The sequence below is a fragment of the Spizellomyces punctatus genome (assembly GCF_000182565.1).
Source record: "Spizellomyces punctatus DAOM BR117 chromosome Unknown supercont1.13, whole genome shotgun sequence".
NCBI classification, from domain to species: Eukaryota; Fungi; Chytridiomycota; class Chytridiomycetes; order Spizellomycetales; family Spizellomycetaceae; genus Spizellomyces; species Spizellomyces punctatus.
This window is the reverse complement of record NW_015971549.1, coordinates 23,484-50,457: the sequence shown is the minus strand read 5'-3', so window position 1 is coordinate 50,457 and position 26,974 is coordinate 23,484. Positions and strand designations below refer to the sequence as shown.

The window sequence follows — 26,974 nt, the reverse complement described above, 5'->3', positions numbered from 1 at the left end:
TGATGAAGGCTTGTATGCTAAGCGTCGCGTTCTTGACGGGCTTTCAGAGCATGGAACACTAAAGTGCGACATTCATTATACAAAACTCTTGCATTTTCTGTGCGTTGACAAAACGACAATTTCCATATCGAACAAGCATACACAATCGAAGCATCTCTTATTCTATGCCTTTTAAACCATGGCCGACCTCGAAACCATCCGCCGACAACTATCCAACCAACTCTTTATTGGTTTCGGTGACGATGCGACATCGAGCCCGACACGGGATACACGGTCAACGACTGGAGATGGTGGTGGAGCATTTGGGGATAAATTCAATGAACGACTCTTGTTGAATGTCAAGGTGTCGGAGGAGGCCAAAGCGGAGGAAGGAAAGGGTAAAGCGACAAAAGGGAGGAAGGTGCGCTTTATTTGTGTGACGGGTACGTTTTCAGTGAAGAGAAGGAACAGTGTTTTGTTTTTATCGGATGGAACGAATACGCTGTCAAGAAAAACGAGTATTGATGTTGGGCTTTGTTCAGTCAAGAAGAATATGAAGATCCGTATACATAAAGTCAAGCAAGGAAAAGGTGGTAATTTCTCTATTGGGAAAACGTGGAGTTTGGACGATATCAAATCCATCGAGTCGGCTGAAGTGAGAGTTTCTTGTCTGCGCGGATCTAAAAGATACATGTATTCATCCGACGTATCTATTTTATTAGGACACTCAAGTGATTGTCAACCTCGGCAAAACGTATAAATGGTACTTGGATGACATGCACAAAAAGTTGGAATTCCTCTTTACGTTAGTCAAGGTACGAAAAAAAGGGACACTTTGTACCAAAAAAAAAAAAGGATGCGCGAAATCCTATGGCCCGTCATTTAAAGCATGCCAGTCGATGCCGATCCATACCAGTTATGTAGAAAATACCTCAAACGGCCGCCAAAATTTATTAATGTCGATGAAGAGTCCTTGAAAGGTGTGTGTGCTCAGTATGTGATAAAGTTGTTGCATATTGTAGCTTAACAAAACGTCTAGCCCAGATGCACTTGAATGCCACGTATTTGAGTGCGACAGAAAAAGAGTTTACGGCGACTTTTGCTACGATGGCGCAGAGGCCTCGTGGGGTCGTGTTGGAAGAGGAGGAAGAGGAGGAAGAAGTCATTGAAGAACGTGAGTCAATGAATTCAAAGGGGTTAAAGTCACTCCATTATGTCCATCTCACACTACGCTTTATGAAGTGGACCCCATACCCATCGAGCCTGAGGCTCCTTCCCTCGATATGGACGAAGTCCTTAACGACTTCAATTGGGAAGCAAGTGGCGATGCAGCTGCCTTGGAAGCCAGATTAATTTCTGAGCTCCACGCTCTAGAGGCGGTATGTCGACTGTGAATTGCATCATTTGGTACGTGCTTCTGACAACGCTCACGCACCTAGGCCAACGTACATGCCATCATCTCAAGCGAAGAACAGGCAAACAAAGTCGTCAGCCAACTGGATCATGCTATATGGGAGCTGGATCAGATTGATGAGTGGATATCCCGATATACCCATCTGCTGGACGTAAGCAACAATGGCAGTGATTGCAAAAGGAATGATGCAGTAGGACAATATTTGACTCATTTTTTCAGAGCATGGGACAAGATGTGCATCAGATTGAGGTCCGACATAAGGGAATGCAGATTGCTTCACACAACCAGAAACTGCTTTTAGCTGAAGTTGAGGCCGTACTGGTATGTATCCTAAATGTCATCTTGGAAGGAGCTGGTCCTGTGCTGAATTGCCCCATATAGGGAAGTCTTCGCATCCCGGCATATATCGTAGAGATTCTGCGCACGGAGCCTTTGGATGACAATGAAGGAATCGCCCAATGCGAAGAGGCGACCCGCAAGCTGATGGATGTGACACAAAGCAAGTTTGAGGAGGGTATGCAACCTTGCCGACAGCGTGAATAAAATACGGCAAGAGGCTCATCTCGACACTTCTCACAGACGTGAACAATTTGCAAGCTGTCAAAGAACAGATTGCGCTTTTGAACGGTTACGGGAATCAGTTTGCTACGAGGCTTCATGATCATTTGATTGCGTATTTTCAGTCGCAGGTAGATATGAACATGTCGTCAAACTTTAAAGTGATGCGATTCTCACCGGTTTTCTCTGTTTTTCATTTTTAGGCTGAGGCATATCTGCAGGATAAGGGCCGAACCTCCAAGAAAGGGAGTCTGAAACTCTATGGACATGAGGCAATCGAAGAGCGACTGTACCGCTTTTGCAGACTCTTGAAATGGCTTAAAGATGTTGACACCCGGAAGCACTTCAATTTGCAGATGGTAAACCGCCTTCATATTTATGCAGCTATATTCTTGGTCCATGCAAACATGGTTGTCCTAGGCATACGTGCAAGAAATGGGTCGTGTGTACATTCGAGACATTCACGAGTTTATTGAACAATTCAAGCTTCACCACATGCAGCGGAAACTGGAAGCAGAAGGCCAAGATTATGGTATGATTTCTCCTGTGTGCCCGGACGTTGGATTCCCAACTCACTTCATCTACATTCAGCGTTCTCTGTGCCGACTGTATCGGTCTCGTCTGCTGCCAGTAACGCCCTAAAGTCCGCGATCAAAGGGTCGCAAAATAATCTCCTATTTGCAAACAGTCCGACATCTGATCGACCTGGGCCGGCTGCCAGTATGAAGCAAAAACTGGATAGTTACAAAGGCGGTGGCCATCGCCAAAAAAAGTCGCGAGACAGCGATTCGTATACCGATTCGCTTAAAGAGGAAGACAGCGATGATGCGGCGAGTATCAGGAGTCACCGACGAGGCGGGTCCGAGTCGATGGGTCGGGCATCTGGTATCATGAATAGTCTCATCAGTCTAGAAGTTGGGGCCGATGAACGAATGGCTCCTGATGAGGTTTGTTTGCTGGACAGAGATTCACGCAAATATTAAGTGATTGGGCACGATTTGATGTGAGATTTTCTATTTTTGTAGGCCCTAGGCCATACCCTGTCACTCTTACTACCCGTGATCGTTCGAGAGCAAAACTTTATCACGGATCTATTCAGTTTACATAAAGGAGCAAGATTGGATACGACGGGGTCATCTGCCGACCTCGTGTCACCCGCTTCTGAGGCATCCGACGAAGTGATTCAAAACTGGCAGGAGCTCCTGAGTAGGCCTCGTGAACCCATCAAAGATCTAAAGCTCTCCAAGCGAATACAGTACGTGCCAATAATTAGCAGGAGATAGATGTGGGGATTCTAACCTCGTCCGTACAGAGAACTCGTTCAAGGCATATTTGACGATGTCCGGGAGGAGATCCTGCTTATTCTCGATGCGGGATTGAAAGGGGATCAGACATTTGCAGTTGGGATGATGGTTCGAGTGGAAGAATACACTGAGGAATACAAAGATACGTGTCACACGTATAATCTACTCTTGCTGGAAGAAATCAACAAGAAGCTTGTTTCAATGTTTGAGAGGTTTTTGGTCCGTTGGTCGTCTTTAAAGCGATGTTGACCGTTCCTGTATACTGACTGTTCGGATGAAATTGCATTTTTTAGGAGGATCAAATAAAGAGTATTGATGAAACAAAAGTAACGTCAAAGAAACGAAGCGGTATCTTATCTTTTATCAGAACGTTTCCGGTAAGTGGCCTTATGCATAATGCTTGTCGACGTAATGTCTGACTCTTTTTATTAGAAATTCGTTGACCGTGTTGAGAAATGCCTAGGAGGGTCTACTGGTCCCGCACGACGAACAGTCAACCAGGCATATGCACGCATCGTCAAGACTATGCTCGAAACGCTTGACGCCATGGCCCAGCAGGTCGCCAACGACACAAAAGCTGCTGCCGACGACAAGGAACATTTGAACATTCACATCCTTCACGTCGGTAAGAGCCTTCTTCCCGTTTTGCATTGCATAACTATTTCAAGACGAGTAATTCACGGTATCGGATAGAAAACATGCATCACTTCTATTCGGAAGTCCGAGCACGAAAAGTACCCAGTCTGGACCCGTACGTGAAGCAAGCAAAAGCAACGTACGACGTTCACTTGGACGCCTATTGTAAAGTGGTCATAAGAAAGCCACTGGGAAAACTATGGGTAATAATGGCTACCGACGAGTGTCTGTGAAATTTGTGATTGACGCTCCGGATGCATTTTAGGACTTTTTTGAAGGCATTGAAGGGCTGTTGAAGACAAATACACCGGAAGAGGTGAATTATCACATGCAATTCAATAAGTCTGCACTCAAGGAAGTGGTTCGAAAATACCCCGGCAAAGAGGTAAGGATCACCAGATTTCGCGAGGGCTCATCTATTAGCAAAATCTGATAAATAGCGGACAAAAAAATGTTAGATCAAAAAAGGTCTCGAGTCCCTCTACAAACGGGTTGAAAAACATTACACGGACGAGGAAGGTCTTTTGCAGGTGGTGTGGCGAGGTATTCAAGAAGAATTTACGAAGCGGTTTAGAAGATACGGGGAGTTGATCATGATTTGCTATCCCGAAACTTCCACTCGATTGGAATTCACAATGGACGAGTTGTTGGGTTACTTTTCAGAGCTGGCCAGGGCTCATTGATGTTGTATTGATGTGTTTAAATATTGGTTTAGAGTGTGCCATTATATATCACGGAAATGATGTGATGTGTGGCCTTTCTGTTTATTCCTTGTTTTGCGAGTTGATGGCCTGTGTTTGCCTGTCCCTGTGACGTGAGATCGGAATCAATGTCCAAGACAGGAGTTTTCATATCCAATACTTTATCTTGAAGAACGCCACCATTTCAGGCTGATCAAGGGAAAGGGCCAATGATGAGCTGCGTCCAACTTGGATAGTTAACATTCCATCTCGTGTGCAACTTACATCATCCAATGCCTTTCGGTTAACTCCCGCGTACACCTCCATCAACGTTTTATTTTCCCCAGCTGCGTCCAACGTCTCAATATTCTTTCCAAGCACACCGATCCCCATTGCCCTTCCCTCCGCAATCAAACTACGAATGAGCACCGGATCCCTAAACCGCTTCAGTTTCATAAAAATCCGTGTAATCTCTGAATCAATATAGAGGTCGTCCTGACTCGTTTCCGGTAACTTTGGGTCCGTATTTCGCTCGAAAGGGAAGGTAGCGTAAAGATCAGCTGCAGCGACGAGTGAAGTATGTTGTTCGAGAAAACCGCCAAGCTCAATGTATGCATCGTGGTACCGAGGGCAAAGGCCAATTGCTTCTCTGTAATAGTTTTCAATGTCAGCCTTGAGTGAGGTAGTATCGACAGATCCGGATGTCGAAAGGGTGTTTGTATCCTGCGTTAGAGCTAAACGCCGAGTGAGTACTCGGGCAAGACCGATGCGAGGCTCAAAGCTTTTCTCCTGGACATTGATATTGCCGACTTGCTGCACTTCTGCTGGTTCCTGGACAGAAGCCGGTGATACATTCGACGAAGGTTCTTCCGGTAAGTTACTTGAAGCCTTTATTAGAGGTGTGCGGGAAATAGCGGTGGGTGTCGAGCGAGCCGCGGACTTGGTGGCAGCAACAGTGGAAGGTGCTTTGCCAACCGCTGGCACGGTCTTGTCCACATTCTTCTTTCCAGCCGCGGAAGCGGGCCGAGATGATGCTGCCTTGTCACGAAGACCTGAACCCCCTCCAGGACCACTCTTCGACTCTGTGACTTTGGGCTTTCCCGCGACTGTCGGCGTTCGCGCGCTGGGCGCTGCCTTTGCGGTGGTCTGCTTCATCGGAATTAGGTGATTATCCAATCACGATCGGATCGCGGTCTGCCACAAGTTTAGTGAGTCACGTGACATTGCTGCTTTGCTTTGGTGGGCGACCCAACGCATTTTGGATCTTTCCCATCCGTTCACGGTCGAACAACAGCAGAGGTTCAGCAAGTTTCGACAGAATGTCCAGGTCAGTATGGTGATTGATTGGGAAATGTATGAGATGGATGGATGGATGGATGAGTGGATGAACAGCGAATGAAAAAGAGGAGGCAATGGACGACGGATGAAGGCCAACCACATGACGAAAAATGATGGCATGAACCGAGATCTGACCTCTGTACTTGCAACTCTTACAGCAAGGTTCAAGCCAGTGCCGTGCGTCAGGCTACCCGTGAGCTTCTCACCTACGCTACGGAGGAGAAGCCCCGTAAGTTCGTTGAGACCGTCGAGCTCCAAATTGGTCTCAAGAACTACGACCCTCAGCGTGACAAGCGTTTCTCTGGTACCATCAAGTATGTATAGGCAATCTACTGTTCTCGGTTGGAATTGGAGCTTATTAGACATCTCCATAGGCTTCCCAATGTCCCCAAGCCCAAGATGAAGCTCTGCATTTTGGCTGACCAGCACCACATCGACCAGGCCAAGTCCATCGGTCTTGACTTCATGTCCGTTGATGACTTGAAGAAGCTCAACAAGAACAAGAAGCTCATCAAGAAGCTCGCCAAGAAGTACGATGCCTTCCTTGCCTCTGAAGCCTTGATCAAGCAGATCCCCCGTTTGCTCGGTCCCGGTCTTTCCAAGGCCGGTAAGTTCCCCACCCCCGTGACCCACAACGACAACTTGGAGGACAAGGTGGTTGAGATCAAGTCGACCATCAAGTTCCAGTTGAAGAAGGTGCTCTGCCTCGGTGTTGCCGTTGGCCACGTCCAGATGACTGAGGACCAGCTTGTCAACAACACTATGTTGGCCATCAACTTCTTGGTCTCTCTCTTGAAGAAGAACTGGCAGAACGTCAAGTCTCTGTTCATGAAGTCCTCCATGGGCAAGCCTGTCCGTCTCTACTAGATATATAGTATTTGGAAGGGATGTATGTGCGCTTTAGTGGGTTGCGCTGGTATCAGAAATACTCACTCTGCAGCGCACCAAGGCATCTCCAGGAAACCGGAAGATGTCATTGGGAGCTGAATCTCTGCTAAATAAAATCAAACTTCGATCTCAATCCTTATTGGAATTTCTTTGACTGGACATATATTCAGTATCTATCGGGCTGGTTTACTACTGATAGCGACACCTCTTCCCTTTGCTAACGGTGTAGGTTTCTTATTTCCGCCAGCAGTTTCAATCTTTGCCTTGCTTACTGGAGCCGGCACTTTGGGATTGGCAATTTTTGCATCTTTTGAGCGAAGCGGTGTGGTTTTCCCTGCAGCTGGTGCTTTGCCAGCAACTGGCTGGTGCGCTACCTTGCTCGCGTCATGGGAAGATATTTTCCATTGCATTGATGTCATCTCTTGTTGATAGGCTATCCACCACTTTTGACTACTCACTAATCCTGGGGGAAGGCGGGCATCTTGTGATGGGTCATGCCCTCCTTCTGCCTCTATCGCGGCCAAGAAGGATTGTTCCGCTTCGCCCAACTTGGCCGGACTTCGGTCATAAATTGGATTCTTGTCATACTGATCCAATTGTGCGAACCCCAGAGCTGTTAGGAATTTTGCTTTCCTCGGATGAACGGCAACCAGCGTTTGCACAATGCTTTCCATGGTGTCACATTTGAGACCCTCAATGCCTTCGACATTGGCATACAGCGACATATATCTTCTCGCTACATCCAGCAACGATCCGCTGATAATCTCTGCCCTCAATTTTGGCACTGGTCCGGAGCAATGCGGGAGAACTTTAATGAGGTCTCGTTGTGCTTCAGACATTATAAACGCGAGCCTTGCGGCTGTTGCACTCCGACGAGATAAACGACGGAGAGTGTCTGGGATGAGATAAATAAGATCCGTCAAGACTTCTGCAGCTTGCTGAGGAAGGCCTTGCATGCTGTAGCCGCTGGCGAGTGCCACATAGGCCGAAGGAAGAAAAGGGTTTGTCAGCTCCATAAAAGAATCTACCAGCATCTGGGAGGGTATCTGTGATGCACGCTTGAGATTGCGGTCCTTGACATCTTGCCACAGCAGGGCAGAGTGTTCTCGTACAGCCTCTTGAAGATACTCTATCCCCTCGAGCAAAATGTCCTCTGTCGGCGATTCGGATGAGAGCAGTGCTAAGCCCTAGTAAGATATTGATTGAGGACCCATGTTATCTGAGAACTGCGATACTCGAATCACTCACCAAAAGCATTCGCGCATTCTTGAACAATGGTTTGTGTCCCACGGCAGTTCGCAGATACTTTGTGGCTTCGGGTATCTGACGCGCTTTCAAAAGTGCGCGGCCCAAGTGAAAACTGGACGATGTGGATGTCAGTCCAGGTCGTGCTTTGCAGAGTCAAACACTCAAACTTACTTTGCGTATGGATTTTCTGGATTGATAGCTACGGCATGCTGAAACTTTTCCAAGACATTGGATGAATATGTAGTAATACCAATTTTCGTATGTCCTTGATTCCAGCCACTAGTCCCGCTTGTGGCTGCGACCTGCTTAATCTTCCAGGCATACAGCCCCTGCACTTCGGCGGCCTTATAATGAGAACCAATGAGATCAAACAATACAATGCGAGAACATCTGGATGCGACGCTGCTTACCTTGTCTGAGAGCCCTTCTCCCTTGAGGCGCTGATACTCTGATTCGATGGCTCTAATTTTAACAGCATCACTAGCCGAACGAGCAATTCCGAGTTGCTCAAGCAAGCCGTCTACTTCATCTGCCATGAAGCTTTCCTGAGCGAGATCATTTTCACTCGGGCCTGTTTCGGTTGCAACGGATATCGGGAATAATTCTTTGGAAGCACAACTCTCTTCGAGCACCAGGCCCAAGTTGAGGTGCAAGTTTTCATCTGCCCCTCCACCCAGGCATGCTTCATGTTGCAATGCAATAGCTGTCGCATATAGATTTGCCATTTCCTCTAAAATGTCATTGTCAGGCCTTTGCTGGCTCTGACCGAAAGATTCTGTCGCTGCCGCTTCTTTAGCCGCGATCAAGCTTCTCAAATAATTCTTTTTGTTCTCCTCAGCAGCTTTAATGCACCCAGCCGAGTCATTTGGCGATCTCTGTCTCCGCACCAACGCGGATTCCCAAGACGATTGTGTGACTACCGTCTTTGAAGGCAGTTCAAATTTACTTGGACACATCTGACTGTGCCGGGGCCGATCTGCCACCCTAATTTTGCGTCCACATACACATGAGGTTGTGCATGCCTCCTTGTGTTTACCATCGAGTATTTCAACAGGCTTGACGCAATTCGACATTTCGCACTCTGAGCACGAGACGGGATGAAATGTACACGATTGTGCGTGATCATATACACCCATCATGTCCAGTTGCTGCTCACATCCGTATGCTGCAAACAGGCATGCAACTTGGACTGCGGCTAATTGAGCTTCCATAGGTACATCAATTGATGGGTTACTGCTCCAGATCTTTTGAGCGGTTCTAGGACACAATGGGCAAGGATATTCCCCCGATCGATGCCCAGCGTTGAACTCTAGCTTCAAAAGGTCTAGGCAAGTGAAGCAGAATCTATGTGCGCACGTCTTATCATCCACCTCGTTGCATGTACGAGGTCGAAATACAAGGTATCCGCATGCAGAACATATTGACTCCCGGGATATGCTGGCGACTGGAGCTAATGCTGGACGAGATCCTTGCTTTTCTGCGATGCTAAAAGTTTATCAAACAGCCCCAGATAACCTGACATCAGCCAACAAGTTCTTTCCGTTATGAGCATACCTTTTCTAGCGATGATTTGATATGTATTAGTGTTGTCTCCATGAGCTGATGTCACTTGAATTGAAATTGGGGTGTCCCCCAAGAACAGCTTTGCCTCTGGGTCGAGCTGAACCTTTGACTTTGGATTCAGTGGCGTAGCGGAGCAGAGAACAGATCGTACGCACGAATCTGGCGAACGGAGGCCGTTGACTATGTGCAAACGACATGATACATCAACTCAAATACATCTTACCGACATGCAAAAGGTAAGTGGTTTCTGATCGATGGAACTCTGGTACGAGGGAACCAGCGGAGAAAGTTATGTACTTCAGCGTGGCATCGCTACCTGGAGGAATGTGATACACATAGCCTTAGCGTTTATTGTAACCGCAAAAGCCACCAGAAGCGCACCACTTGGTCTGTAAACTTGAATAACATAAAGAGAGGATGAACCGTCAGGTGCATCGACTTTAATCTCTATGTCACTTGTCCCTTCTTTGATGGCAACCGCTAATGGAAACCAGTCAGGTTCAACCAATCGGAAATGCAGCCGAATGTCAATGCGACGACAATGAATACACACATTGGGCGGCATCTGCTTTGAGAATCTGGCAAAATGCATCTGGCTCGTTGGCGCTTGCGCGGACTTGCAATGCTACAGAAAAGAATGGGCTTTTTCCAGCAACTACTCAGCTAGAGAGCATACAGAGCCCGTCCGTCGGTATATTTCCTTTACCTTCCGTATCTGATGCTACGTAAGCTGTGTAGTTTTTCACTGTAGGAGAGAAGGCAGGCTCGAATTTTATAACGCTTTTGGTGGTGGGGAGTACTATCGACAACGACTTGAGAGTCGAATCGTCCATCTTGGTGAGCTCCAGGACGAAGAGTGATCTTGGAGCCAAAGAGTGCGCAAGGTGATTACGTCAGCCCCAACGATCATTATTGTTCAAATTAGAGACGACAGTAAACATGCAACACTGGATAAAAATGTACAAGGCACTCGATTTCATCATTATATTATCCCACACCAACAGCCAACTGCTTCTAACTTAGAAACCTATAACCGCAAAAACGTCAGGGGCATGCTAGTAGTGCAATGACGCTAGGGGTTAGAAAACAATTACTTACGCAGCTTTTGGAAGAACCACCTGTTCTTGCCACTGTTGTAACGCTCCTCAAAGAGCTTCTTGACGGCCTTGCGGGATTGAATGCGCTGGGTGGGCTCCTTGACGCTCTCAGCGCCAACAACTTGCTTCAGGTCAATGTCCAAGTTGTACCTAAAGGTAACGGAAAAATGGTCAGGCTACTGCACGTCGAGTCGTCCTCTTGTGAATCCTTGTCTCTAGATCGCATTCCACCATCGCGCCTTGTCCTCATTTCCGCACTTGATCCTCCTGACTAGTCCCCAAAATATGGAAACGGACACGCTTCAGCCAAAAAGAATGCCTCCAGTCCTCCCAACCACTGCTTCGACGCAATGCTCATTCTAGTCATAGAATATGCATCCTCCCAATCGTCGATCCTGTCTACGCAACATTTTTCGAAAACACGACGGCAAGTACCTTGTGGGCATGAGGTGGTTGTAGTTGACGACCTTGACGAAAGGCTTCACGCGGGAGCGCTTGGCAACACGCTTCTGACCCATTCCCTTGGTGACCTTCAATGGGTAGCGCTCAATGCCGGCAACGATGGCGTGGGGGTAGGGGCGCTCCTTGGTGCCTTCGTCAAAGTTCTTGACGATCACCGCCTTCTTTCCGGCATACCGGCCCTGAAGAACAAGCACCACCTAACACCAACAGAGAGAGCAGAACGTGTACCGATCAGCTATCGATTTCAAAATGCAATTTTCTGTCATGTCGTCTCATTATCGTCGCTCCATTCCGGCCCATCCCAACCCCTCCTTCCATCCATCCATTCATCCATCCATTCATCCATTCCACATGCAATTCGAGTATATTTACCTTTCCAGTCTTTAGGAACTTCATGTCGAGGCTATGGGTCAATCACGCCGTTTCGACTATTTGCAAAGTGAAAGAGCAGAGAATGAATTTCCTCCAAGGCGTTTCCTCCCATACATCACGTGATCTATACCTGACCCAAACTTCCCAATGGCTGGTTACAACTAATTGAATGGGTTTCCCAACTCCCTGGCCCGTTTGCCCCGCAAACCCCGCTCATCACCATTTGCTCACGACCAACTGCATTTTCCCTTTTTTTATTTGGTGACTTTTGACTTGCACACTGCTCCTTCCTTTGTTCATCATCATTGTCATCCCACACCTGCACTCGGCTACTCCACTGGATTTCACCTGCATTTGGCTTTCTGAGAGGGTACGTAAGCTCTAGCAACTGGCGCGTAAAAGTGCTTGTCAAGGCTCTTCATGCCCGCGAACAATATGCGATAACTGACAAAATTGCACTTGTTCCCACATCTTCCTCAGCTCCTATCCCCTGTTAGCTCGATAGGAAAGAATTAACTGCGCTGTTGGGGCTAGCTTGTAGAATTGACCATTGGCTTTGGTTGACGCTCTCGCGTCCTTTCGAGGTGCTTTTGGCACATTTCGGTGTCTCTCTTGTGCCCTGCAGGTTTTTGGCCCTGAAATCCTAGCATTTACAATCGTGCACCTCTATCTTCGCAAAGGTGGGTTGATATCCTGGGCCGCCCTTTGGACAGTTGACTGATTCCCTATATTCCCACCATAGCTGCCCACATCAACGAATAACGCTTCTACTTCAATCGCCATGAGCGAACGTTTCAGTCCGGACCAATTTACAGTGCCGGCGGAGTTCCCCGAGATTTTAAAGGACCTGAACCGAGAACTCCTTCGGGCACAACCAAAAGACATATATCAGTTTTGTGCCAATTATTTCCATAGGAAGTTGGAGGAGCAGCGCACAAAGCTCATCAGGCTAGGTACAACGGGTATGCAAACTTTTTTAACTCCTGGCTGCATGCGCTGATTTAATCCATTTGTGCAATGTTCATAATGTCCGCAGCAGGAAATCAAGCGGCTACAGATGTTTTTGGACCGCAAGGAGCTGGCGGTTACGGCGCGGGAGGTAACCCCAGACATGAAGTGGAAGAAGTCAAAGCGCCCGAGTCGGAAGATGAGAATCATGATGACGACTTTGACGAGGAAGAGGATGACGATGTTGAGGAGATCGCTCCCCCGCCGCCTCCGACCAACTACAACCGTGGTCGCCGAACATCAGTAAGCGCGGAATCGATGGCGCCGACTCTTGATAAGGACTACGTAAAACTAGTGATTCCAAAGGCTGACGAGCAAAAACAACGCATTGAGACCGCAATCCGTGGTAATTTCCTGTTCAAAAGCCTAGACGACGAGCAATACCAAGACGTTGTGAACGCCATGGCGGAAAAGCGCGTGGCAGCTGGGGAAGAAGTCATTAAGCAAGGAGGCATTGGGGACTACTTTTACGTCGTGGAGACTGGTGCCCTTGATGTTTACGTGTCGCGCGGGGGGCAACAGCCAGTCAAGGTGGCAGACTACGGTCCGAATGGCAGTTTTGGTGAACTGGCGCTCATGTACAATGCCCCTCGTGCTGCTACAGTTGTGGCTACCCAAGATTGCGTTTTGTGGGCTTTGGATCGCGTGACATTCCGCCGGATACTGATGGAGAACACATCGCGCAAGAGACGGATGTACGAGTCCTTCTTGGAGGAGGTCCCCTTATTGGTCTCGCTGGAGCCTTATGAGCGTCATAAGATAGCGGACGCTTTGGAGAGTGTTAGCTACAATGACGGGGACGTGGTGATCAGACAGGGCGACGTCGGTGATGCCTTCTACATTATTGAGGGTGGTGAAGCCAGAGTGGTGACTACAGATGAGAATGGTATTGAACATGAAATGCCAGGCTTGAAGAAAGGGGACTATTTTGGAGGTATGAGTGGCAAGAATCTGCAGAGGTTACTTTCCTATATTTATCTGCGATATTCTTTACAGAATTGGCACTGTTGAGTGATAAGCCACGACGGGCGACTGTGATCGCCAAGGGTCGATTGAAGTGCGCGACTCTCGGAAAGAAGGCGTTTGTTCGCCTTCTCGGGCCAGTTGTGGATATCATCAAACGCAATGCTAGCAACTATCTCACCTACTCAGAGAGAATCTCGCTCGACTGATGGGAATGTGCAAATGCGTATGGGAAGTGCATAGAGCATTGTGGAGGCTTTCGCGCTTTAGCTAATGGGGTGCATTATTCTATCGCTCTTGCGTTTGAAGGCAGTGTCAAGAGATTCATGTAGCAATAGATGTTCTATTTTAACATTCCAAAAAAAAAGGTGCCAGAATTCTGCATTGCAGCCTTCCCACAGCATTAACAGGGTTAGGGACTGAGTCTGCTTGTTTGGCCTTGTTTATTGGGCCTCTTCTTCTTCCAATTCTGGATCCTCATCAGCAACAGGGGCTTCGATAGCGCGTTGGCGTTGCTTCAGAAACATTTCACTAATCTGGAAAGGACAACATATTAGCTGATCATCTCTAAAAGCTATGTCTCCTTACATTTTACCAACCTGATCTGGCGTCGTTGCGTCTTCCGGTCCTTTATCGCCTCTTGTCCGGATGAACCTGCATGAAGAGAACCAACGTCCAATAAATACGTACAGTTTGACAGAAAGTCGGATACTCTAAACGTACCGAGGGAATCTAAGGCTGGTTATAACAACGCGAATGAAATAAGGAAGATGAATCAACTTCCATCGGATTCCAAAGTCAGACCTAATTTGGGATGGTCTCACCTTATCCCTCGCACTTCATCTACTCTTCCCGCCGCAGCACGATGTACGGGAGAAAGAGTGAGATCAGCACCACGAATTTCCCAAACCTTAGCATTCGTAAGTACAAGGACGACGAGTAACTTTTTTCGGTGTTTACCTCTAGCGGCAGAAACCAAACGTCTGGGAGTAACGCATCCGATACTGCATAGTAACTCTTTGGAGAGTCAACAGTGTTACCGGAGTCTTTTGCATACTTTATCTGTTGCACATGTGGCATTGCGTGAAATATGGTCGGTTACAAAGACGCTTTGATGAATACCTTCATCTCCTTGTAAAATGCATCCGAGAAGCCTAAAGCACAGAGAGCATCAATAGAAGTGATGTGATATACCCAGTCATTCACCATGGACGCACCACTCATACACTTGCACACAGTCTCATATTGCTCAGTCTCAGGGTTATACGCCGCCATGAGAAAAGGGGAATACCAGGTTGCCTTTCTTCCCGTCCCGTACCAAGCCCCAATTGGCACCAGGTCCAGACTATCTGCCAGTCCCTCGACATAGTCTTTCTTGACCTTCAGCCAGCTCTCTGTACGTTTATCTTCGAGAAGCCCAGGAGATATAAGCGTCAGCTCGCGATGACAGGAATTCAACAGCTGATGCAGGTATACAACGTACCTGGTTCATATGTCGCCAGGAGCGTTTCCGAGCCAGTGACAGCTGGCTTATCAAGGATCTTGACCATTAAACCCTCACAGCCCGCTTGCAGTGATCGCGTCAAGAACTCTTGCAGCTGTAGTGGTGATTAAATTCTGTACAGTACCAATCTTTACAGTCGACACATCCTTTTTGAATATACCTCATCAGCATCCCTTGTTTCAATCTATAAAAGACAATGTCTTAGGGGATTGGCCAATGAAAATGAATTCACCGACGATTACCTGAGGCACAAATTCAAAGCGTCCTTTAATCTCCTTGAATGCGGATCTCATAGCGTCTCGTCGTTCTCGAAAGGATCGTTTGATCAAACTCTAGGTGATGATGCGTCACTTAGCCAACATGAAAGACTTCGTTATCCCTTTCTAACTTACTTCCCCGTTTAAATACATTAAATCGAAAACAAAAATACAAACTCCAATAGTGACATCTTTTAAAGCGACGTTTTTTCTGCCTCGGTTGCTTAGAGTTTGGAAGGAGAGGATATTGCCCTGCTCGTCGACTGCAACCACTTCCGAATCAATTATAAACGATCCAGTCGATACTGCAATTGTACTTGGTATTATTGATAATATATCCGGGAACTTGTCGGTTATTGTTTCTTTCGGTGGCATGTGAGCCGAAAACGACAGAGCAGATAGAAGAGAGGACTGTGACCACCAACCCAGATGTCGGGAAAATATCGACACTTGGCCCGTTTCTGATAGATGAATTTGCGCTCGCTGTCCTGTGCCGGGAAGACAGGAAGTCCGTACAGGCTGACAATATTAAGGGCCAATTGTCTCATACCATCATACTTGAAATCTGCACAGTAGTTCAGCCCTTCTAATTTCTCGAACACGTCCTACTGAACCATTAACGCTTCCTGTCGATTTCTAAGCGTTGTAACGTCCTTACCGCCAAATCTCTAGTGATCTTTCCTAACATGGGCCGGATAGGGATCCCGACAGTACACTTGAGAACATCCCCCATCCTTGACAAACCAGTGGCAGGATCCAAGAGGGCGGCCACTAAGCGATCATAGTTGGGTACCTGAGCATAACATTCCTGCAATAAGGAATTAGAATCGTCCCATCCCAGATTTGCACAGCACTACCTACTTTTATAATCTGTTCGGCCAGTTTGAAGCGGGTCTTTATCGCATCCCTGGGCGTAGTTTTAATCTCAGATGGAGCGAAACTATGTTCCAGTACTGCTGCATGACTATTTAGCTCTTCAGTTTGAGATCCGCAAACAGAAATATTTGAGAGATATTCTTCAAACCTAAGAGCAATAAGAATCGTTGTTCGCACGGCCCCAATCCGCAAATGGGACACTAGGGTCCTAGTCAAGTAACGTAGCTCTTCACCCTGAAACGTAAACGGGTATTAATTTTAGTCCGCTTGATGCGACAACTGCCGGCCACACCTCACAGGCCACCATCATCTTCTTGATGAGATCACTTTTCTGGTTTAAGGTTCCTTGTCCTTTCAGTTGTGCTATTTTTCGGAGGGTTTGAAGGACCTTAAATTCTATTAATACATATGGTTACGCAAGTTTGCAACTTGTCACGCACCCCAGAAACTAGCAGCGCTTTTGGCTTAACAAGCATTTGCATCTTGACCCTAGCGGTGAAGACAACATCCCCCCAGTCACCATATTTTTCCCAAGCTGCTTTAACTGCCTGGACCAAAAAAAGCAATTACGAAATACTGACGAACTGGACAAGTGGCAGAAAAGGTCACCTTGGAGGACATATCCGATATGGAAGTTATCGTTTTAAGCAAAATTTGCGGGCCAATACCGAGCTCCACACCTCAACTGGAGTGAGAACATGAATGAGCTGGATATGATGACGCTCCTCACCTTCATAGGGTGGTGCTAAGCTGTTAGTACACAGATATAATGCTGGTAACAAATCTTCTGGCGCATTACGAATGATCGTTCGGAGCATGTTTGTAAGAATATTCGTAATGACTCTTGATCAATAAATATTTTAACATATAGACTATCGTCTACACCTTTGGTATTTACGTACTGCCGCGTCGTAACTCTCTCTACTGCCACAAATTGGTCCACAAGCCATCTGTATGGAGTTGGGCAGCCTGCTTGCCAGTATGAAGGTAGTTCCGCAGAGGAAAATTCGGTAAAGTCAATGGCACAAGACCCAGTATTGAGAGAAGACTGCTCGGTAGGAACTGCCTTCTCTAACGTGGAGTTCGTTGAAGCAGTAGAGCTAGATGCCAATGCGCCACTTATCGTGGTTACAACTTCGCTCGTGCCCTCTTCCTGTGTCTCCGACTCCCATTCCACTTTGACAGTATCAAATGTGCCAGGGGGCCATTGCTCCCAACCTTCGTCGCTCAAAGGCTTTGCGCCGACACTGGCGGTTGCAACGCCTCCCCGCAGAAAGGCGTCCAATGTGCGTTGTCTGCCCGGGCTCTCGATGGGCGGTCTTTTCTTACGCGTTGGAGTGGACGCTGATGTCTTTTGTCGTTTTCGGTCAGCCATCTTGGAGAGGTGAGAGTTGAGATTGCGTTTCCCCAACAAGTTGATTTACGTCATCACGCATTTGATCCGCCTATAGCCGGTTAATGTCTCCACATGATGATTTCGATGATGCTAGTATCTGGGGAGCTCGAAAAAGCCTCACTTCACAAGCAGCGGGAATGAGCAAAATTGGTGGGCGATCAAGGGGAGTCACGTCTATCAGGATATTTTGGAAATGTGTACATGAAGCAACGCCACAGCAACGACGCTTGTGCTCCATACCTTGGCACTATCGGCCAACACGAATTCCAAAAGCGAAACATATTCCCTTTAGGACGCAGCATGCTCCCCGACAGCAAACCATTCCCTTTTCCCGCTTCCTATCGACTGAAAGCACCTCGGAACGTGAATGCTGGCGCTGCGGTGCGAAGTTGCCAAGGTCTGCGGTATTCTGTCCCGCGGAGCGTGGTCTTATCCAGCCCACCTATGATGAAGCAACATACTATGACGTTCTTCTGCCAGAGCTCGCGCCCGGCGAAGCAAAGTTTGCCTTTGATGTGGATGAGCGATTACTGCGAAACAAATTTCTAAGGCTTCAACAGGCTGTCCATCCTGATGGATACGGTCAGAAGTCACAGGTGGGTGAACAAATCAAACGATTAAACTATATACAGCTGGACGTAATTCTGGTTTTGCCGTACGGTCTTTTTAAGACTGAGAAACTTTGCGCAGAGCAACAGTCCTCGTTCATTAACAAAGCATATCAGGTCCTTCGCGACCCACTTCAACGAGCACAGTATCTGCTTGAGCTGAACGGTGTTTCGATTGAGGAAGGCGAGTCCATGAATGATCCCGCCTTGCTGATGGAGGTTTTGGATGCTCGTGAGCGTCTGGAAGAAGCGCACGCGCAGAGTGAGATTGAAGAAATTAGAAGAGAGAATGAAAGTTGGTACTATTACTGTGATCGTTGGAATCATGTGAACTAATCACCAGCGATTTAGAACGGATGGAGGAGACTATCGACCAGTTGTCACAAGCCTTCCGAGACAGAGACTTAGATGCGGCCAAACGGCTTGCCATTCAGCTACAGTACTGGGTGAATATCAAGAAGGCAGCTCAGGAATGGATACCTGGTAAAAGAATCGAAATACATCATTAAAGTCACGCAATTGCAATGTGAAATATTTGTACATATTCGAATCAAAAAGCAAAGCTAGATTGCTAAATTAGCATGTGAGCGAGCAGTGGTAGTGTACAGTAAACCCTCGAGTGTCCAGTATCCCATCCTCAACCAGAAATATTTACAAAGAACTCTCTGAAGATGGATGTAATAGTAACGTCCAACCTTATTCTCCGTTTTCCCTTTCAAAATCGTCAGAGCCCGCCAGGGTATCATCCTGCTGCACGAGCTCCTCAGTGGCATCACCTTCAGGTAAATTACGCAAAGCAGCTGTCCGCGCGGCCTGTGCTCGCATGGCTGGAGTTAATATCTTCGTTGTTTGCCTTGAGGCGGCCGAGGACGCCGCTGAGCCGATGGTGGGGACAGTTCGTTGCCGGGAAAGCTTCACCACGTTGGTCACTGCCATTGGCAATTCAGGTTGGGCGCCTTGCGGCCCTTCTTGCTCTCCGACTTGTGCTGACGGCACTGATGATTCTGCTGCATCCCCTGCTTGCTCAATGTCCTGCTTTTTCCTCCTTGCGGCCGCCCTAGGTACAACCTTTGGTCGGACGCCGACGGCAGCCATGTTGCGACGGATTGGAGGACCCATCGAAACTGGTACCGAAAGTGGTACACCCCCATCATCATCCATAGTGATGCTACCAAGTAGCGTGCCAGCCCCGCGTTCCCCTTCATGATTTATAGATTCCTGTGTTTCCGCGTCGCCATCTCGTCGATCAGCATGCTGTAGCTGCTGGGAGTTACCATCTTCTCTATCTTGGGTAGCAGCAGCTTCGTCGCCATCAAGGGTGGGCGTATTTGCGGCACTTCTCTTCATCGCAGGTATTGCCTCCTCGTCAGATTCATCAGCCAAAGTTTTGCGTTTTGCAACTCGTTGTCGAACCAGGTCCTTCATCTCCACAACTAGATCTTTGGCTGGACGTAAAGATAGCATGCCACTTGTAAGTCAGCAGGCTGGCGCCAAATTAGATATCCAGAGACTTACGCAGGGGCAGTCTCTTCAACAGAGCAGCAGTGAGCCTTCTGCCATTCACACGCTCCTCCGCATTATACTTTGCCTTTACTTGCCCTCTGTTTAGATCTGGAAACATCAGGCAGATCATACTGAAATCCGCTCCAAAATATGATAGGCCCTGCACCACAGCTGGTGTGAGAAATCCCGTCGTAGGACGCGTAGAAAATTTGGCATACCTCATAGAATCGGTCGGTCCTTTCCTTTGTCCATTTCACCCTGCCAAGCCTTTTTCTTGTGCGGAATGATGCGCTCGTAATGTGGCGCTGCATTCCTTCATCAACGTGCTCCAGATCTGCTTCATCCTCCACATGGGTCCGTATGACAAGCGAATCCTGGTCGACCTGCAGTTTTCCATCCACCATAATAAGTCTGGGACCTGACAAACTGTAGAACCCTGTGAGAAAAGCCCATCGCATTAACTTTGTATCTTGGAATCTTTGCCATACTTGATGTCCGGCACTTCGTCATCCACAGCTTCAAACATAGCTGGAGACTCGGCCCGGGTTGTGCTGGGTGTTCCTTCTCTCTTTCCCGCTCTCCTTCTTTGTTCTTTACGTTGTTGCTGTCGAAGCTCCTCAATTCTGGATAGCTTTCCTTTCGGGAACTTGTGCTTTATTAAATCCCCAATAGAGGCTTGCGGAATGGTGGACTCATCGAGATCGATATCCATTGGGGACTCTTCCAACCTATCCTCGTTGCCTTCACCAGAAAGATCTCCGCGCATTGACCTTCGAAGACCTATTCGCGGAATTTGCTCAGGAAGTGCATCGGATAACCCCTGTTGTCGGACATGTGACTCCTCGACAGTGTCTTCATGAGCGCTCACCACCGGAAGTGCCCCCCCTTGCTTTTCAACGCTGGTTGGATTGCTGACACCAATCTGGGGGATAAGCGTCACTTTCGGAAACTTTCGACAACACGGCGATGACGAAGACGCGGGCCTCACATTACCTACCTTGGGAGGACCCAATACACGCAAGACGGACTTCGGAACATAGTCGTCGTCGAATTCATCGTCGATGTCTCGTGACACAAATTTAGGTACGCGAACGGGAAGCGATGCTCCGGAGACGGCGCCTATCTACAGAGGGGATGAGCAAAAGGGCACGGTGCAACCGACGAGGAACGACCTACTCTAGGGGGTGCAGTCGGCCGATTGTTTAATCTACTGAAATTGCCCTCTCCCGCTTCATCCATATCCCGAGGAAACATCTGTGCATGTCCGAGCGACCTAGTAATCTGACGGATCCCATAAATACGGATCGCCTTACAATGACAACCTTCTGCTGATCTGCTCACCACAGAAGGACCAGGAGCTCTGGACACTGGCTTTTCCAAAAAAGATACATCATTATTATCGTGTAAGGGGGCAGTTGATGAAGGAAGTGGAGAGGTATTAGAGAGAGGTGTAGCAGACAACAAGGGGATTTGCGTAGACAGTGCTGGAATTGGCGGGGTTGCTTCGTGGGACACTAATACAGCAGAAGGCGCAACTGAAACTGATTCCACAGAAACTGGGTCGCCAGAAGCGCCCGTCGGTTTGCTCTGTGACGCAGACGCAGAGCCTGGAGCCGGCGTACTCTTAGGTGCGTTTATCCGTTCTCGCCCTGGCCGAGGTCTGACTTTGGGAGCAGGGGCAAACTTATTTGGTCCCCTACCTATTAGCCACAAAAAATAATTAGCAATTACTAGCACTTGGTCTGCCGTTTTCCGTCTTAATAGCTTTCAAGGACACTTTTCCCCCGGCTCAAAAATGACGATACTCACTGACAGTGGATAAAGTAAGCTCAACCATAGCTGAAAATCATGAGCGTAGAGAACGTCTCCGTTATAGCGGCAGATTCGTGGCGGCGGGATCCGCAGAAATGGATATGAAATTAACGAGAATTCAAGCACTGGGGATGGATCGGGATTCTGTAAAAGTAGCGGAATTGCTTGGGTTACAGCTTGTTGGGTTGGGACAAGCTGAGTCATGTGATGGTCTGCCTCGATTACCAAATCAGCAACCCCGTGTGACGCATCGTGTTCACCTACAATGTTCCTTCGCTAATGCTGACAATGCCGTAAAAATGGAAACAGACGCATCCGACGATGATAGAGAATACGAAGAGGAGGAAGAAGATGATTTTGAAGAAATGGAGGATGACTTTATGGACTTTGATGGACTGGAGGGCGAATACGACGACGAGTTGCAGCTTGATAACAGCGAAGCAGTCCAATTTATATTATCAAGCGCATTAAGCCAAGGAGGATCATCGCATCTGAATCCGCGGAAGACGCCGTACTTACATAAGGACAATCGATCCGAAGATGCTACCCAAACCCCAGCCGGAGCAAGTTCTGCCGCAGAGAGGAGGAAACACTCTGTTTACAGGATTCTTAAGTCGAGAGAAACGGGACTCATGAACACGCAAAATACCCTTCCCATTGCGAAGGTATCGTCATGCTGCAGACTTTATACGCGACCATTTTCTAGAAGTGAAATAGGATGCGCGAAAGGGCATTAGTTGCGCGACAAACACCAGTGCTGCATTATGCTGAATGCGAAATTATGGTTGAACTCCTCCAGAGATTTATTCCAAATCAGACCAAGGCTGTGGTTGACAAATACGGAGCTCGCGCTTATTCAGGACAATTTTCAGGTCGGTAAATCTAGAGTTTCCTGCAACACCTAGACAAATGTAACACTAAATATGTTGCTGTCATCTAGAGGATGGGAAGTTCTTCTTCTCCTGTACACAAGATTTCCATGTACACCTTTATGACACCTCGGATTTGAATGATATTAGACGACAGCGGAGCATCAATGCCGAGGTTGGTCGATGGACCATAACAGGTAAACACGAAAGAAATATTTTCTGATCTGCATGTCCGTCCGTGCATGCCAGTAACATAAGAATGCTTTCACTGCAAGATTGTGCACTCTCCCCAGACAACCGGTAGGAGGTCACAGCTGACTGAATATTACTAGGTTCATCACTGATGTACCATAATTTAGGCATATGATCTATTCGTCGATTACACCGATAGTTCATCTTACACGAGCACAATTGGACAGGGATGATCCTGAGCAGATTCCGCTGGACTTTGATCAGCATTTTGATAGCAATTTTGGGGTCAGCTGCTTAACCATTCCAGAGAAAGGCCGATGGATCACTACAGCTCCTATCATAGATTTGGTCGATTCGTTTTTCTGGAGACGGGCGGGAGATTGTCGCAGGAACCAGCAATAATCTTATTGTGGGTACGTTATGTGACTCAACACCTTGAGGCTTACAGGAAAAGTGGCTGATGCACACATGGCAGTATATGACATCGAAACTCGGTCTATACTGCACCAAATACCTGGGCACACTGACGATGTCAATGCAGGTACGTCCCTAGGGTCAGATTTTCCTGACAAATTACTGACATGCAATGTTTAGTCTGCTATGCAGAACCAATGTCTTCACACGTTCTCTTTTCCGCAAGCGACGATTCGTTTGTGAAGGTGGGCGATGGTCTCGATATTGCCCGGTGGATGTTCAATAATTCGTAACTACTACCATGGCCAGGTCTGGGATCGCCGCTCCCTTGGCAGGAATGCACAACCAGCAGGGGTTCTTGTTGGACATACTGAAGGAATCACATACGTGTCTTCGAAGGGCGACAATCGGTACGCTTTAACGAACGGCAAAGATCAACACATGAAAATGTGGTAAGGGGAAAGACATGCTCAGGTAGTGCACGACACAAATTTCATGCGCTCCTTGCAGGGACGTGCGGAAGATGATGGAACCAAATCAAGTGAGGAAAGATCTAACTTTGAGAACTGGGTACTACAGGTAAAACGGCATTTTAAGAGTCGGCGAGAAGAGAAGATTATCAAGACGGACCATTTCACAATATTTCCTTCTATCTAGCGAAGATTGGGATTACAGGATTATGCGCTATCCTGGGTCGGTTGAATTTCGTCATCCAAAGGACTGTTCTGTGCAGACTTTTACAGGACATAGCGGTGGGTTACATTCGGTTCGGAAATGAATGGTCCGAGGCACTTAACGATTGGAGGCGCCAAATTCAGTCCTCAAAACGTTGATTCGGTGTCACTTTTCACCCCCTGCAAGCACTGGTCAAAGGTCTGATTCGTGGGTTGATCAGTGTTGTCGTACCTTCATATGAAATCTCAAAATTTTATAGGTTTGTCTATACGGGAAGTGAGGATGGAATTATCCGCATTTTTGCCCTAGATGGCACACTTGTCCAAGCGCTGGATCCAGCTGACGCGCTTAAAGCGGCTTCGTTTGATGACGCCGAATTGGCAAATCACGCCATCTTTGAGTTATTGCGTCCCCGTATGATGCATAAAGGAGGAGTAAGGGATCTGCTTGTCATGCAAACGTCTGATCGCTGGTTGTTTTGTCAAAATTTTTGACATCCCTCATATCCACAGGTTACGCGGGATGTAAGCTGGCATCCAGACCTGCCGTGTATCGTAAGTGTCCGGAATCTCCCAGTAAGTATTGATTGAAACTATCTCATACGCAACTATAGATATCGACTTCCTGGTGCGGTGCTGGAGGCGCGTTTGGGGCGACCGTGAAGCACGAATATGTAGAACAGTTGAATCCATAGCCTAGTAGATAGGCAATGTACAGTAGTTCTTGATTAAACAATTTTAACCCATGTCAAGTTTGGCTTTCCAATTTGGATGTCCACGTGACAAGTATCACATGATGTCATTGTTCTGTGACCCCCGGTTGTCGCCGATCGCATCTCGATTTGCAAAGCTACGCTTTCCACAGCTGCACAATCCATCTGGCACGACTCGTCGAATTCATCTTCCACCACGCTCCTTTAGTGCCAAGAACACCTCTCCTTGTATTTTACTTCATAAATTCGCTCTAATTGCTGGTTGCTATAATTTTATAAACGCTGACATGACTCTCTGGCTTCGTTCCGTTGGACGGCCCACGTCGCTCACTTTACGAAGAGCCTCATCGCGAATCCCGGCGACCATAGTACGACCTGCTATCATAACTGGATCTCGGCGGATTGTCCGTGGGTTTGCGACGACACTGGTACAAAGGCAGGCAACAGCCGTGAATGATCTGGATCAGGAAACATTGGAAGTTTTGAATGCTGAACGCTACGCAGACGAGGTGGACGTGTGCATCGTTGGAGCCGGACCTGCTGGTCTAAGTGCAGCGATTCGACTAAAGCAAAGAGCCAACGAAGAGGGCAAGGAATTGCGGGTTTTTGTGGTAGAGAAGGGCAGCGAAGTAGGAGCGCACATTTTATCTGGTGCTGTTCTCGAGCCCCGTGCCTTAAACGAGCTTATTCCTGACTGGAAAGAGAAGGGTGCCCCCCTTAACACCCCTGCCGCAAAGGATAAGATGTTGTTCCTAACCGAAAAACATGCGATTCCCCTTCCCCATCCTCCTCAAATGAATAACAAAGGCAATTACATTGTCTCCCTCTCCAATTTTGTAAGATGGTTAGGGGAGCAAGCGGAGGAGCTGGGTGTTGAAATTTACCCCAGTTTTGCTGCCAGTGAGGTAGGGTTCTGAAGTTTGTAGTCATATGCGACGCACATCAGAGTAAGCGTGCGATTTTAGGTTTTGTACGACGAGGATGGGTCAGTGAAGGGTATAGCCACTAATGACGTTGGAATCGGACGGGATGGGAGACCAAAGGACAACTTCGAGCGAGGAATGGAAATTCATGCCAAGGTTACACTTTTCGCTGAGGGCTGCCACGGTCACTTGACAAAGAGGATATCAAGGAAATTTGACTTACGAAAAGACTCACAACCGCAAACGTACGGAATTGGACTGAAGGAGGTAGATGCGTGACATTTCTGACTGGTTTCTGGATGTCGGGTACTCAGCTGGTGATTTTTTTATAGGTGTGGGAGCTTGCTCCAGAAAAGTTTGAAGCCGGTCTTGTCTTGCACTCTGTCGGCTGGCCAATGGACATAAAAACCTATGGTGGCTCGTTCATGTACCATTTCGAGGACAATAAGTGTACAATCGGTTACGTTGTAGCGCTGGATTACGAAAATCCAACGCTAAGCCCATACAAGGAGTTCCAGAGATATAAACAGCACCCAGCTATCCGCAAGTATTTGGAAGGTGGAAAAATAATCAGTTACGGCGCCCGTGCAATCAATGAAGGGGGATATCAAAGTATCCCAAAGCTTGTGTTCCCAGGTGGCGCGTTGATCGGGTGCACTGCTGGGTTTCTGAATGTGCCAAAGATTAAGGGCACGCATACAGCAATGAAAAGCGGTATGTGATTTCGCTACGGCCTGCGGAACAGTAGAACATCTCGCTCAACAAGCTTTCGTTTCATGTAGGTATGCTTGCTGCCGATGCCGCCTACGATGCTCTGAGTGCAGAAACCGAGGGGCCTATTACATTGGATGCGTACGAGTCAAATATTAAGAACTCTTGGGTCTACAAGGAATTATGGGAAGTGCGCAACGTTCGGCCTGCTTTCCACAATCCCCTCGGTCTGTTTGGAGGAATCGCGTATGCTGGGCTTGATACACTCTTGCTCAAAGGACGTGTTCCATGGACATTCAAGCATCCCGAGCCTGACTATGCCACGTTGAAACCTTTAAAAGATGTTAAACCCATTGAGTATCCCAAACCGGATGGCGTGATAAGTTTTGACCTTCTGGAGAATGTTAGTCGCACGGGAACTAATCACGAAGAGAACCAGCCCGTGCATCTGAGATTGCAAAGGGGACCAAAAGAGCAACTCGAGACAAACTATGCAGTATATGGTGGACCCGAACAGAAATTTTGCCCTGGTACGGAGGGTTTCTCCTTTCAATGTGCTTCTGGTTACTGACACAATCCGGGATTTAGCGGGTGTCTATGAGTACCTTGATGACGAACAAAATCCGGGCAAGAAGCGATTCCAGATCAACGCCCAAAATTGTATTCACTGTAAAACATGCGATATCAAGGACCCTAGCCAGAACATTGACTGGACCGGTACGTTCTTTTGGGCAACTATGCGTTGTACCGCTTACTTATCAATCATCCCGCTGCTGTAGTTCCGGAAGGAGGCGGTGGTCCTAAGTACTATTTCACTTAAGTAATGTACTGGTTGGGACTATGAGAATAGATTCCTGGCATTCTGTCGCTTAAATAGACGAGCTTAGGGAAACTCTCGTGTTGGTTAAATATTGTTGGAATATGGCCACGACCCTCCATATCTTAATATAAAAACAAGGTTCATTTGGCAATACATCTAGCAATATGATCCACAATGACAACACAAAAGCGA

The 26,974-nt window shown here is 47.6% G+C and overlaps 11 protein-coding genes across 12 annotated transcripts; 6 read left to right on the top strand and 5 right to left on the bottom strand.

Annotated features, from left to right (window-relative positions):
* Positions 1-53: 53 nt before the first annotated feature.
* Positions 54-4,638, top strand: SPPG_06752 (uncharacterized protein). Its single transcript, XM_016754953.1, has 20 exons — positions 54-422; positions 522-634; positions 702-794; positions 896-959; positions 1,019-1,153; positions 1,222-1,358; positions 1,419-1,544; positions 1,613-1,714; positions 1,775-1,907; positions 1,973-2,082; positions 2,155-2,310; positions 2,372-2,483; positions 2,543-2,898; positions 2,977-3,206; positions 3,264-3,474; positions 3,549-3,632; positions 3,688-3,880; positions 3,949-4,094; positions 4,157-4,276; positions 4,350-4,638. Exons 1-20 carry the CDS (start codon positions 179-181, stop codon positions 4,572-4,574), a joined length of 3,090 nt encoding a protein of 1,029 aa, XP_016605791.1. The 5' UTR covers positions 54-178; the 3' UTR covers positions 4,575-4,638.
* On the bottom strand, positions 4,543-5,726 carry SPPG_06751 (uncharacterized protein; the record flags this gene model as incomplete). Its single annotated transcript, XM_016754952.1, has 2 exons — positions 4,543-4,781; positions 4,857-5,726. 2 exons carry the CDS (start codon positions 5,724-5,726, stop codon positions 4,740-4,742), a joined length of 912 nt encoding a protein of 303 aa, XP_016605790.1. The 3' UTR covers positions 4,543-4,739.
* Positions 5,727-5,788: 62 nt separating this feature from the next.
* SPPG_06750 (60S ribosomal protein L1-B) lies at positions 5,789-6,930 on the top strand. Its single transcript, XM_016754951.1, has 3 exons — positions 5,789-5,898; positions 6,068-6,223; positions 6,284-6,930. The coding sequence occupies exons 1-3, from the start codon at positions 5,891-5,893 to the stop codon at positions 6,774-6,776; spliced, it is 657 nt and encodes a 218-aa protein (XP_016605789.1). The 5' UTR covers positions 5,789-5,890; the 3' UTR covers positions 6,777-6,930.
* A 40-nt stretch (positions 6,931-6,970) lies between these two features.
* On the bottom strand, positions 6,971-10,441 carry SPPG_06749 (uncharacterized protein; the record flags this gene model as incomplete). The annotated part of the gene is made up of 9 exons (XM_016754950.1): positions 6,971-7,984; positions 8,046-8,157; positions 8,217-8,389; positions 8,456-9,522; positions 9,600-9,767; positions 9,832-9,924; positions 9,990-10,088; positions 10,162-10,233; positions 10,315-10,441. 9 exons carry the CDS (start codon positions 10,439-10,441, stop codon positions 6,971-6,973), a joined length of 2,925 nt encoding a protein of 974 aa, XP_016605788.1.
* A 36-nt stretch (positions 10,442-10,477) lies between these two features.
* On the bottom strand, positions 10,478-11,620 carry SPPG_06748 (uncharacterized protein). The gene is made up of 4 exons (XM_016754949.1): positions 11,540-11,620; positions 11,141-11,364; positions 10,707-10,855; positions 10,478-10,635 (listed from the first exon to the last, which is right to left on the bottom strand). Exons 1-4 carry the CDS (start codon positions 11,561-11,563, stop codon positions 10,628-10,630), a joined length of 405 nt encoding a protein of 134 aa, XP_016605787.1. The 5' UTR covers positions 11,564-11,620; the 3' UTR covers positions 10,478-10,627.
* A 90-nt stretch (positions 11,621-11,710) lies between these two features.
* Positions 11,711-14,025, top strand: SPPG_06747. 2 transcript variants are annotated; one of them, XM_016754947.1, is made up of 5 exons: positions 11,711-11,909; positions 12,020-12,219; positions 12,282-12,492; positions 12,576-13,481; positions 13,544-14,025. In XM_016754947.1, the coding sequence occupies exons 3-5, from the start codon at positions 12,321-12,323 to the stop codon at positions 13,717-13,719; spliced, it is 1,254 nt and encodes a 417-aa protein (XP_016605785.1). In that variant the 5' UTR covers positions 11,711-11,909; positions 12,020-12,219; positions 12,282-12,320; the 3' UTR covers positions 13,720-14,025. The 2 variants fall into 2 exon arrangements, with proteins under 2 accessions (XP_016605785.1, XP_016605786.1); XM_016754948.1 differs by having other exon boundaries at positions 12,282-12,501; positions 12,579-13,481.
* SPPG_06746 (DNA ligase I, ATP-dependent (dnl1)) lies at positions 13,861-17,522 on the bottom strand (the record flags this gene model as incomplete). The annotated part of the gene is made up of 21 exons (XM_016754946.1): positions 13,861-14,046; positions 14,110-14,164; positions 14,234-14,248; positions 14,335-14,420; positions 14,471-14,572; positions 14,633-14,664; positions 14,728-14,916; positions 14,994-15,108; positions 15,175-15,198; positions 15,257-15,346; positions 15,407-15,633; positions 15,697-15,759; positions 15,822-15,876; positions 15,930-16,079; positions 16,133-16,235; positions 16,296-16,381; positions 16,440-16,535; positions 16,588-16,695; positions 16,757-16,827; positions 16,878-16,990; positions 17,050-17,522. 21 exons carry the CDS (start codon positions 17,520-17,522, stop codon positions 13,954-13,956), a joined length of 2,346 nt encoding a protein of 781 aa, XP_016605784.1. The 3' UTR covers positions 13,861-13,953.
* Positions 17,523-17,650: 128 nt separating this feature from the next.
* SPPG_06745 (Fe-S protein assembly co-chaperone HscB) lies at positions 17,651-18,852 on the top strand. Its single transcript, XM_016754945.1, has 3 exons — positions 17,651-18,139; positions 18,215-18,446; positions 18,503-18,852. The coding sequence occupies exons 1-3, from the start codon at positions 17,681-17,683 to the stop codon at positions 18,658-18,660; spliced, it is 849 nt and encodes a 282-aa protein (XP_016605783.1). The 5' UTR covers positions 17,651-17,680; the 3' UTR covers positions 18,661-18,852.
* Positions 18,638-21,619, bottom strand: SPPG_06744 (transcription factor TFIIIB subunit BDP1). Its single transcript, XM_016754944.1, has 8 exons — positions 21,464-21,619; positions 20,996-21,354; positions 20,831-20,935; positions 20,652-20,777; positions 20,143-20,576; positions 19,873-20,080; positions 19,667-19,814; positions 18,638-19,596 (listed from the first exon to the last, which is right to left on the bottom strand). Exons 1-8 carry the CDS (start codon positions 21,489-21,491, stop codon positions 18,848-18,850), a joined length of 2,157 nt encoding a protein of 718 aa, XP_016605782.1. The 5' UTR covers positions 21,492-21,619; the 3' UTR covers positions 18,638-18,847.
* SPPG_06743 (uncharacterized protein) lies at positions 21,562-24,361 on the top strand (the record flags this gene model as incomplete). The annotated part of the gene is made up of 15 exons (XM_016754943.1): positions 21,562-22,131; positions 22,266-22,338; positions 22,407-22,532; positions 22,611-22,635; positions 22,695-22,812; positions 22,871-22,940; positions 23,003-23,068; positions 23,122-23,186; positions 23,251-23,393; positions 23,452-23,520; positions 23,599-23,693; positions 23,760-23,814; positions 23,876-24,050; positions 24,129-24,170; positions 24,230-24,361. 15 exons carry the CDS (start codon positions 21,562-21,564, stop codon positions 24,308-24,310), a joined length of 1,773 nt encoding a protein of 590 aa, XP_016605781.1. The 3' UTR covers positions 24,311-24,361.
* A 93-nt stretch (positions 24,362-24,454) lies between these two features.
* On the top strand, positions 24,455-26,937 carry SPPG_06742 (uncharacterized protein). Its single transcript, XM_016754942.1, has 6 exons — positions 24,455-25,233; positions 25,294-25,518; positions 25,584-25,965; positions 26,034-26,492; positions 26,551-26,679; positions 26,742-26,937. Exons 1-6 carry the CDS (start codon positions 24,616-24,618, stop codon positions 26,780-26,782), a joined length of 1,854 nt encoding a protein of 617 aa, XP_016605780.1. The 5' UTR covers positions 24,455-24,615; the 3' UTR covers positions 26,783-26,937.
* The last annotated feature ends 37 nt before the right edge of the window (positions 26,938-26,974 follow it).